Raw genomic sequence first — 12,257 nt, 5'->3', positions numbered from 1 at the left:
CAAGCAAACAAACCCACTCCTTCATTAATCTATGTGTTCCAAGCATCTGTCAATTTCTCACAAATGCTAATGAATTCCGGCTATCTTCCTACACTTTTGGGGCGGGGCGAGCGGGGAATGGCAGTGCTCTCTGATGGCTGCCATCACTGTGTTTTGTACATGTTCATGCCTCAGTGCACACTTAAGTCACAGCCAGCTAATATCTATTGATTATTTCCAAGGAACCAAAATGCAGGGCGTTCACTCTGGCTATGAGGACAGAAGTAAGAACGTCTCATTCCAAATACACTTAGAGATGACAGTTTCAAGAACCCAGTGCAAGCATTTTTGTCCTCTTTTGTTTTGTTTGCAAACTACATCAGAACCTTGGGATGAATCTCTTTTGGTAGATCCCCAAAGGATCTGCTAGGGGAATTGCCAAAGTTTGGGACCCAAGGGAATGACCATGAACAAGCCCAACCTAGAAGAACAGGAAGTTGAGACACCGAGGTGCAGTTCAAACTGGCACTGGAAGAACATTCCAGCAGCCTGAGAAAGGGAGAGGTTGGGAAGAACATGAAAGAAAATAAAATAATCATTTCAGCTAGGAAGAGAAAAGGAGCCCAATTTCTAATTTTATACACCAATATGGAAAAACCAACTTGAAAAAGGGAGTGAGTGAAGGGCAGGCAAAGACACATGATAAATTGCAGGAAAGAGAAGCCTCCCAGCCCTCGGGCATCCCACTCAGATTCTGCAGAAAATGACCCTACAAAGAAGTTCTCACTTCCCAGCTTCACAGAGTCACACGCCCTGGACATCCTTATTCAGGTTTCTAAAATATCTGAAATCAGTTTTGTTTTTTTTTTTGTTTTTTTTTTTTTTTTGAGACGGAGTCTCACTCTGTTGCCCAGGCTGAAGTGCAGTGGTGCAATCTTGGCTCACTGCAACCTCTGCTTCCCAGGTTCAAGCGATTCTCCTGCCTCAGCCTCCAGAGTAGCTGGGATTACAGGCACTCACCACCACGCCCGGCTATTTTTTGTATTTTCATTAGGGACGGGGTTTCACCATGTTGGCCAGGCTGGTCTGCTGACCTCAGGTGATCCAAAATTTTTTAAATTTTTATTTATTTATTTATGTAGTTATTTTTCTGAGATGAAGTCTCACTCTGTTGCCCAGGCTGCAGTGCAGTGGCACGATCTTGGCTCACTGCAACCTCTGTCTCCCGGGTTCTTGTGCCTCATCCTTCTGAGAAGGTGGGACTACAGGCATATGCCACCATGCCTGGCTAATTTTTGTTTTGTTTTGTTTTTGAGACGGAGTTTTGTTCTTATTACCCAGGCTGGAGTTCAATGGCGCGATCTCAGTTCACTGCAACCTCCGCCTCCCCAGTTCGAGTGATTCTCCTGCCTCAGCCTCCCATGTAGCCAGGATTATAGGTGCACACCACCATGCCCAGCTAATTTTTGTATTTTTAGTAGAGACAGGGTTTCACCATGTTAGCCAGGCTGGTCTGGAACTCCTCACCTCAGGTGATCCGCCCGCCTTGGCCTCCCAAAGTGCTGGGATTACAGGTGTGAGCCACCGTGCCCAGCCAATTCACAGCTAAATTTAACATAAAATACCCCAATATCTTACTAGACACGCCAGGTGTTGGGATCGTGTTTGTGGACCAGGAGGACAGAATGGACATCACTCTTGCATCTGTTGAGAACAGAGCAAGGGGGTTGGTACAGACGACCGTTCATCTTCATTTAACACCAGGGCTCTCAGATTCAAAGAACTAAAACAGGATGTGACTGAAACCAGGGCGGCAGATTCCCCACCCCCGTGCCACGCAAACCGGCACACTCATTGTGCTGAAAGAGATAAAAATCAGTCTTTGGGCTTGAAGGGGAAGAAATCCTGTCATCTGTGCTCTTAGCGGAGATACAGCTCAGCGACTGGGTCAAACTCTGGCCCCAGGCTGCCTGTGGCCTAGAAAGTATAGAAGGAAAAAGAAGGAAAATGCTCCTCTGTGACAGTCAGCAGCAGATAAATTATCCTGACTTTATTTCCCACTCGTCACACCTTTGCCTTTCCATGCATAGCCAGGTCTGCGGTTGTGCTTTTCCAGTGTTTACAGGACAGGTCAATATAACCTGCACAGGTAGCTTTGCAAGCCACGAACTACCCAGAACTCAGCTGAACCAGGACAAAAAAGACAGTGGCGAAGATCAGCACTCAATTTCCCTTCTCTGCTCCATTTAGCAGTAGTTAACACAACAGATGCGAGGTAAGTACATCTAAGGACAGTTGACCTGGATGTGTTGATCTCTGATGTTCAACACGTATTATTTTGCCACTTCTTGCATGAAACTACAAATCCCATAGCAAGAAGAAAGAAACAAAGTTGGATTTCCAGCCCTACCTACCCGGCCCGTTTATTTACAGCGAGTATAGTGGGTCGAATAGTGTCCCCCTGCAAATTCATGTCCACCTAGAATGTCAGAATGCAACCTTCTTTGGAAATAGGGATAGATATATATCACAGATGAAATTATAATAATATAATCATTGTAATTATATATAATTATATAACATAATTATATATATAATTATGATGTGTAATTATATATAATTATATTAATGATTATATAACGTATTAATATATATTTATATATTATATGTCATTATATATCATTATATATTATATATCATACTATATTATAAATTTATATATCATTATATAATTATAATTACAATATCATCATTATAATATATAATTACACATAATTATATAATATTACACATGAAAGTTACAATGCACTCATAATGATTTAGAGTAGGTCCTAAATCCAATGACTGGTGTTCTTATAAGAAGGCCATGTTAATGACACAGAGAGACACACAGGGCAGAAGCCATGTGACTTCAGGCAGAGACTGGAGTGATACAGCCATAAGCCACAGAATGCCAAGTGCTGCTTTCACACCAGAAACCAGAAGGAGGCATGAAGCCATTCTTCCCTCAGAGGCTCCAGAGGAATCAATCTTGCCAATACCGTAATTTCAGACTTCTGGCCTCCTAAACGGTGAGAGGATAAATATCTGTTATTTTAAGCCACCCAGTGTGTAATAGTTTATTATAGTAGCTCTAAGAAATTAGCACTGTGAGCAAATCATCTAGGTTGCAAAGACTTTCCAGGGGTAGAAAAAGGATGGAGAGTTGGGGTTCCCCAAGTAGCCCAGATGCACTATGGGCCATTTAAGGGCTAAAATGAAACAGGCAGGATGTAGCACAGAAGCGCTCTCTAAGGAAGGGGACGGAGGCTGGATCTCAAATCCCTAGGTTCTCAACTTTCGCAGATTCTTCTATGAACGGAAGCAACAGAACAACTGATTTGAAGAGCTCTGCAGGCTCAGGCAATAGCCAAAGTCAGCTTTGACCAGTGTGGACCAAAGTACAGAGGGGTCTTCCCCCATGCTCTGCTCCAGGAAGAACCCCCGCCCCCAGGATCCCCACACTATCCTAGAAGATGGAGAAGGACGGCCACATGATTAGAATGGAATTTCCCACCAGCCCCGTGGTAATGGGCTCGATCAGATTTAAAATCCCAAAATGAGTGACTTGAGAGGCTGAGACAGGAGGATCGCTTGAGGCCAGGAGCTCAAGAACAGCCGGGGCAACGCAGCAAGACCCCTGACTCTGAAAAATAAATAAGTAAATAAATTAGTCAGGTGTGCTGGCATGCACCTGTACTCCCCTAGCGACTCGGGAAGCTGAGGGGAGAGGATGGCTTGAGCCCAGGATTTCGAGGCTGCAGTGACCTATGATTGTGCCACTGGACTCCAGCCTGGGTGACAGAGCAAGACCTTGTCTCTAAAAATTAAAAAAAGAAAAAAATAGTTAAAGAATATGACCTTTCTGGTACACTTAAGTTAATGGAATAAAATGCATATTCCCTGCAAGGGTTTTCAATGAGAAAATGTTCAAATGCTTTTCACAAATGAATTCTTTGGGCCTATCTTTCTCATTCAAAAACTAGAGAAGCCCCAAAGGGCATTTAAGACAGACAGACCAGCCCTCCTTCATTGACTTACCTTTCTTGGAAGCTAAACCGGTTTCCTTCACACTGTTCACGTACAGCCTTCGAATACCATCTTCTTCCACAGAAGAAAGTGAAAACCCTGTGAAACACAAAAAGACAGAATGGCAGGGCTCACACCTTCTGAATGTTTAGCAAACAACAGGAAGTGCCTGCTGTGAACTAGGTATGTTTCATGTTTGTCATTATAGTTTGAACTGATTGTTTTTTCTTGTTTTACAAAGCAGAGAAGTGTATTTTTAGATCACTCTGGAAGTCACTACTTGTAAAAATAAGGATTACTAGGTACATCTATCTTCATATTACCTACCCATCAACTCAAAGGAAAGCAAATCATTTTGTTTAACCTTGCTTCCTGGTAAACGCCATCATTTTTTCTTTTCCATACTCTCCTCCAAAGCAGAAAACAGAAAGATTAGCTTACCTCAGAGTCCCCAGACATTTTTCATCAAATCTATGTCCTAGAATATGTTAACAACTGTACTGTTGGAGGCTGTGTGTTCATCCATATGTATGACTATATGGACACTGGTTTAATTTAATACAATTCTGCAAACAGGAGCAAGATGCAACTCACATTACGCATCTGTAACGTGAGTTACACATTACAGAAACTACCTGATTTCACACTCTAGCAGTATCTGATCATAAGATTATCTTATACTTCTCTGGGCTCCCAGAGCTCAAAGCCAACTTGCTAATTAACTCTGGGCTCTGCTACATCCTTCAGAGAGGAAAGCAGAGTGAGGCCGAGGTATTCTAGGTGGCTTGAGGATCCCAGGTACTCAAAACTCTATGGTTACAAGTCCTGGTCACTCTTGTTTCCAGACCGCCTCATGTAAAACTCTTTCCTAATCAATTACTTTGAATGTCCACAGTGAATACCTACTTTGCTAAAGGAAAGAAATACCTTTGCAGATATTTCTAAAAAGGACAATGGGAACACATGTCATTGTATGTATCTGCAAGAATTTCAGCTCTGGGAGAAAAATCATCCCATAATATTGATACCCATCGTAATGCTGAGGGGAGAGCAGTGGTTGAAAAAAAACAAACAGGCAAACAGCAAAACAGAATTTTATAAGATTGGGTCCCAGGAGTCACTGAGCCTTTTTAGGCCATGTCATGATGAACGCATGGTTTTTTGTTTAGTTTACAGGACCAGGAAATGGATAACCTCACATAGGCAAAAGAGCTAATTGCCATCGCCCTCTCAAGTACTGTAACACCCTCAGACAGGGAACGGCAGAGGGCCACCCCTGAGGACTTTCCAAAGTCTTCATTTCATTGTCTTATTTTAAATTCTCTTCTTTCAGCAACTTCTAACTTTCAGATTAAGTGTCAAGAAGCCCTGCTGAAATCAAAATATTTTTACACAAGAACCATTTAAGTTACATTAGCCTTAACACAGGTGTATTTATCTGCATTTTAGTGGAAATTTTTTTTAAAAAGTCTGTTAGGAAAGATAGAATCAAGGGCTATGTCATGGGAAAGAATGAATAGGATTCATCTAAATATTGGAATTTCCTTTCTGAAATGCCATCATTCTATTACATTCTGAGACCAATTTTTGTTTGTTTGTTTGTTATTAAAGAGACAGGGTCTTGCTCTGTCCCCCAGGCTGGAATGCAGTGGTGTGATCATAGCTCATTGTAGCTTCAAACTCCTGGGTTCAGACAATTCCCTACCTCATCTGGGACTACATATGAGTGCTACCATGCTTGACTGATTTTTTAATTTTTTTGTAGAGATAGGGTCTTACTATGTTGCCCAGGCTTGTCTCAAACTCCTGGCCTCATGCGATCCTCCCACCTCAGCCTCTCACAGTGTTGGGATTATAGGCGTGCACTACTGAGCCTGGCCCCAGTTTTTTTTCTATTAAAAAATTAGCACCCCTGTGGGGTACCAGGAAACATCTTTGCTTAACTGGAAGATGGCAGGAGAGGCAACATGGTGACGGCCTGCTGCAAGTCACCTGAAGCCAAGTAGATGGAGACATGGAGACACCTCAGGTATTGATTTGCTCCATTCCCTCTTTTTGTTGTCTAGGCTCCCTAATTCTGTTGTCTAGGCTAGAGTGCAGTGGTGTGATCTCAGCTCACTACAACGTACTCTGCCTCCCAGGTTAAAGCGATTCTCCTACCTCAGCCTCCCTAGTAGCTGGGATTACAGGCACACACCACCACACTCAGCTAATTTTTCTAACTTTGGTAGAGATGGGGTTCCATCATGCTGGCCAGACTGGTCTCAAACTCCTGACTTCAAGTAATCCACCTGCCTCGGCTTCCCGAAGTGCTGGGATTACAGGTGTGAGCCACCACACCCAGCCATTCCCTCTTTTCTTGGTCCTCTTTTTGTATAATCAAAAGGTTAAATAGAGGAGACTTCCAGTCTGAGGACTGCAATTGATTATGTAATTTGTACCAGACAACTGGGCAAAAGGAAGAGGTCTGAGAAACAGATCAGACATCTCTAATTAGTGGGGAAATCTCCATGATAGGAAAGAGGATGGAAGAAAAAGGATAATGGGCTTACGTTCCTTTTTTGAAGATCACCCAAATGAAAGCCAAAAATTTACAAAAGTGAATAGCACATTAGCTCTGTACTGGAATTCATATTGGACACTGGTTTAGGGGTCAAACAGGAGCCCCTTTCACTGTTCCAGGAAGGCATCCCTCCCCACACCTTGCCTTGCAACAAACGTGAGCGGCTTCCATTTAAAGATGCCAACACTTTGCACACTGGGGGAAAACCTTATAACTATCTCCTATATGAACAAATATAAAGAAAATTATGAAATATCCTACAGCTGGATTATGTGGAGCTGAATGAAGAACATAATGATTTTAACAGTTAATCAGCAAAGTCAGATCTGTATCTTTTAAATAGGACAGCAATGTTCTAACTCTCAGCAGACAACTCTAATATCGTCCAAAATGATTGCCAACAGGGGGCAGAGGGAAATTATTCAATATAAATCGATGTATCCACCAACTGGAAGGCTGTTAGCTTTAAACACAGGAAGGGATCATGAGTGGCAACTGGAATAATGATCAGGAGAATGAAGGAAGTACTTAAAACTAAGTGATGAAACTAAGGTTGGGCATGGTGGCTCATGCCTATAATCCCAGCACTCTTGGGAGGCTGAGGTAGGAGGAAAGCACGAGCCCAGGAGTTTGAGACCAGCCCTGGCAACATAGTGAGACCCTGTCTCTACAAATTTTTTTTTTTTTAATTAGCTGGGCATGGTGGCACGTGCCTTGTAGTCCCAGCTACTTGGGAGGCTGAGGTGGGAAGGATGGCTTGAGCCTAGGAGGTTGCGGCTGCAGGGAGTCATGATCCCACCACTGCATTCCAGCCTGGGCGACAGAGTAAAACCTTGTCTCAAAAAAGAAAAAAGAAACTAAGAACAAACTCATGAGATGAACCACCAAAAGATTCCTCACCCTAGAAAAATCATAACATGATGCAGTAGAGAATTACTCAAAACTAGAGTCCAGGATACAATGAAAATTCAGATAACAAGCATAGGCACCTACAACATGAGGAGAACACATGACTAAAAAATATAATAGTGCTAGAAGTACCCAGAGAAAAGGAATACTAAGTTGCTGAAATGACGCATCCTTCTACTTCAAGGCAGCCTAGGGCCTCATGCTTAGTGTAAGTATCATGTAACTGGATATGTGAACTAATTTCAACAGGAAGGTGTGGGAGTGAGCTGAGGGTTGAGATGGAGACAGGGGCAAGAGAGAGAAATTAAGTAAATGTTCCTGCTTTAAGTGTGTTCAGTCAGTTGGATTATTAAATTATATTCTCCTCCCTAAAGTGTTCTAAAATAGAAAGCAGCATTTGATCTGTATTGTGAGGTGTTTCTGTGTTTGTGCCAGTAGCTTTTACTTGTACGGAACTCAGTATCTAACCGGAAGCCACTTAGCTAGGTGTTAATATTAGATACAGATGGGCTGAATTTTGACTCTGTGGTAGCTTTTAATCCAGAGGCAGACTCTGTGGTAGCTTTTAATCCAGAGGCAATCAGATCTCTGAGGACGGGGAGTGGGGGTGGGGATCTTTCACCTCTTCAATCAATATGCTGTTGGAACATCACATGCCAAAACCAACCCGAGCACGGAGAAGAAATTATTTAACTGAGCTTATTAGCCATGAGTGGCAGGCTTTTCTTTTCTTTTTTTTCTTTGAGACAGAGTGTCACTCTGTCACCAGGCTGGAGTGCAGAGGCGCAATCTCAGCTCACTGCAACCTCTGCCTCCCGGGTTCAAGTGATTCTCCTGCCTCCCGAGTACCTCGGACTACAGGTGCATGTCACCACGCGCAGCTAATTTTTTTATCTTTAGTACAGATGGGGTTTCACCATGTTGGCCAAGATGGTCTCAATCTGTTGGCCAAGATGGTCTCGATCTCTTGACCTCGTGATCCGCCCACCTCGGCCTCCCAAAATGCTGGGATTACAGGTGTCAGCCTCTGCGTCCAGCCTGTGGCAGGGCTTCTCAAAGTGAAGTCCAGGAACAGGTGCCAACTGTTTGCTAATGTCAGTAATGTAAGGACAGAAATCGAGACTAAGCATTGAGAACCTCTTGGAGCTTTGACATTGCTACAACCTCCAAGCATGGGATTTTATATTTCACAAAAGCAGTGGTGGTCACAAAAGAGGGGAAATTAAAACAAAACAAAATACCTGCTTCTTTACATTGGATGGGTTGAGAAGCACTGTTTGTAATACTCTCAAGACTGATGCCTGGTGCCCTGTCATACCCTCCTCAGGGGGTAAAAGTAAATGGGTTCTGTGAGTAATTCAGTGACTTTAATAAAAAGTATTAAAACGTATACAAACGTTAGCAGTTTTATGCCCAGTTCCAATTTCTGAGTCCCTGAATCACTCAATCTTAGAAGTAGAGTCCAAGAGCTTCGAAATTCAGCCTCCTGAACTTGATCTTTGCTAGTTTATCCTTACTCAACAAAAATTAAGTAACCTGAAGAGAAAAAGAATAATCATTATGAAGCATCTAATTTTGGAGGATCCAGGCACTTCACTGCTACCAATTACAGCTCTAATTACTGAGGTTGGCTTTTTGCTGCATAATAAGCTGCTCATAAACATTTATTCTTTGCCATGAGAAACATTCTTCTGGCTTTATTATGTCTTTAGTTTTAAGGTCAAGAAATAAACAGCATAAAGTTATAATGCAAGTGGCCAGGGTTCAAAATTGGGTTCTCTTCATTAGGCCCAAATCCTCTATTGAGTATTCTGAGATGAAGACTGGTGGCCTACAGGGGAAGGTGCAGAAGGAATATAATATCCCACTGCTCAGAAAAGAGTTTAAAGATTTTCAAATGCTAAAAAGCTTAATAACCTGGGCCGGGTGCAGTGGCTCACGCCTGTAATCCCAGCACTTTGGGTGGCTGAGGTGGGTGGATCAGTTGAGATCAGGAGTTCAAGACCACCCTGGCCAACACGGTGAAACCCGTCTCTTCTAAAAGTACAAAAATTAGCCAGGCATGGTGGCACATGCCTGTAATCCCAGCTACTCGGGAAGCAGGAGAATCACTTGAACCTGGGAGGCAGAGGTTGGAGTGAGCTGAGATCGCACCACTGCACTCCAGCCTGGGCGACGGAGGGAAACTGTGTCTTAAAAAAAAAAGAAAGAAAGAAAGCTTAATAACTTGATTCAGACAGAAATCTTAAGTGGGCACATGCGGTAGTCTTTACGTCTTTCCACCCAGAACTTTGTTCTCCTTCTACCAAACAGTAGAATCACACTTCTGTGCTCTCTCGTAGGTAGGTATGGCTGTGTGACTTGCTTTGGCCAATGAATTGGGAGTGGGACAACACCTGCTTTCCCACCTCCCCTTCCCCCTCTGCTGAGTGACAAGCACTGTCCCAGGTGGCAGCTGCTCCAGGCCTGGGTGTGGAATGAGGACAACGTATGGAGTCCCAGCCAACCCATAAGGGACGCGTGGTGAATGTGAGAAATCAATGTCACTGTTTCGAGGCACGGGGCTTTGGTGGCTGGCTGTTACCTCAGCTAACCTCACTGCTCCTGACTGATATAGCACAGTATGGATTTTCCTCACTTAATTTACTCAGCACCAACTCTGTTACTATTCAAGCCATACAGTGTAATGCTAAGTAAAGCAGACTGGTCTTAAACATATGGAAAGGAATATATATTTAACTCTGCCAGAATGTAGACAACCGCATAGGAAAGCGTTAACACAGCAGGCATGACTGCTATTCTTCGAAAGGCCTGCTTACAGATTTGAACCTTGGCTGGCATCCTGAGAACTTGGATTTTGGGAGGGTTCCCAACACCCTGAGTGGCTCACAGTGCCTAAACTGTGGTACAAACAATGGGATTTATGGCGAACGCCTACTTTCCTCCTGGGAGTCTGGAATTTTGGTGCATGCTAGGCAGAGGGTGCCTAGGGAACCAGCCTCCCCAGAAAAGCCCTGGGCACTGAGTCTCTAACCACCTTCCCTAGGAGGGAGCATTTCTCAGGTGTCATCACAACTTGGTGCTGGAGGAGTTATCCTCATTCTACGTGACTCCACTGAAACACGGCTCACTGAAGCTCACACCTGGTTTCCCCTAGACTTCGCTCCATGCGCCTTTTCCCTTTGCTGATTTTGCTTTGTATTGATATAGGAGTTAAAATGAAATGATTTAGGCAGAGTGTGAGGAGAAGAAAGTCCTCAGTAACATTTTCCTTTTAATGAAAAGCAGCCCCCAAATAATTTTTTTTTTGTAACAAAAAGCAGCCTGTAAAATCAAGCTGCACACATAGACAAGCAAGCTGGAAGCTTACACCGGTGAATGCCGGCAGTTGTGCCAATAGGAAAAAGCTAGCTGGGACTAAGCATGTTCAAAATGGTGGCTCCATCCTCTCTTCTCTTTGCCAGCCACATGTACAGTAAGGAGCAGTGAACATGGCCCTGGCCAGGCAAAGACTCCATTTGTATAATAAAGATTAGGATAGGGCAGCCAGCTTCCATGCGTGCTGTGTAGACATCACACCTGGTCCAAACAATCTGTGGGCCTTATGTAAATCAGACACCACCTCCTCAAGCCTGGCTACAAAATCCAGTGCATTCCGCCGCTGGCCGGAAGACCCACTCGGGCACCCGTCTCTCTCTGCAGGAGACAGAGCTATTGTCCTTTTCTCTTTTTTGCCTATTAAACCTCTACTCCTAAACCCACTTCTTGTGTGTCCACATCCTCGATTCCCTTGGCATGAGACAATGAACCGTGGGTATTTACCCAAGACAACGAAGCCACTTCAGTACAATTTGCTATAAAAAAAATCATAGTTGTGAGTATGACCAGATGCTGAGCTCTGTGGGTCTTCCTAGTGAATCAGCAAACCTAGGGATGGTCTTGGGGACTCCCCAACACACCACCAAAATAGCTCCTTTAACATTATTTGTATGGGAAGGGAGGATAATGTCTATGTTTTTGGGAGAGGGGTGTAAAAGAATAATTCCTACATTACTAAGGTACACCATAGTATATGTTAAACAAAAATTATGGGAGGCCATTGTTGTGAAGTGAGTTCCTGCATTATGCCCAAAAGGCTAGATCAAATAAAAATGGAATCACTCATGCTGGATGCCACATAATCAAACTAAAACTTTCAGGAAGCAGGTAGATCCCCAAACAGACCAGTTTTTCCTGAAAACATGAGATTCCAGCCTACCTGAGTCAACAAAATAAGTAGGTCCCCTCTGCTTTAACCCTTACAAAAAAGTAACCTGAAGTAAGCTAATGTTAAACAATCAGTTTTCTTCTTCCACTGTTCTGTTTTCTTGTCGCCACCTTACAAAAATCACTGTTCTGCCATTGCCCAGAGGGAGCTCTCATTCTATTTTGTAGAATGGAGGCTGTCCCATGCATGAATCACAAATAAAAGCCAATCAGATTTGTAACTAAACTTGTTGTAATTTTATCTTTTGACATATAAAATAATCTACCCACTTCCTTTTTAGGACAGTAGAACCCCAATAATTAAAGTTATGAAATTTAACACCAAAGTCTACATCGTACCCAGAGTAAATATCCCTTTTTTTCCCTAGTGTGGCTGCCCTCCACAGAACAGGAACCAGATATACTATCTGTTTTAGATAGGACTTAAAGGCATTTTGTTGAACTGTAAATAAATGCACGCTTACATAAGAAA

General features: G+C 43.2%; 1 protein-coding gene across 12 annotated transcripts in view; it reads right to left on the bottom strand.

Moving 5' to 3' along the window:
* TIAM1 (TIAM Rac1 associated GEF 1) overlaps nt 1-12,257 on the bottom strand; it is a 457,120-nt gene that overhangs the window by 65,570 nt on the left and 379,293 nt on the right. For all 12 annotated transcript variants that reach the window (XM_032174685.1, XM_032174689.1, XM_032174683.1 and 9 more), the window contains one exon: nt 4,060-4,146. In XM_032174685.1, coding sequence (XP_032030576.1) covers nt 4,060-4,146 — 87 coding nt within the window. The remainder of the gene's footprint in view (nt 1-4,059; nt 4,147-12,257) is intronic.

Source organism: Hylobates moloch, unplaced genomic scaffold (assembly GCF_009828535.3).
Source record: "Hylobates moloch isolate HMO894 unplaced genomic scaffold, HMol_V3 SCAFFOLD_14, whole genome shotgun sequence".
Taxonomy (NCBI): Eukaryota; Metazoa; Chordata; class Mammalia; order Primates; family Hylobatidae; genus Hylobates; species Hylobates moloch.
Note: the sequence above shows the minus strand (reverse complement) of the source record. Positions and strands in the feature narration are given on the sequence as shown.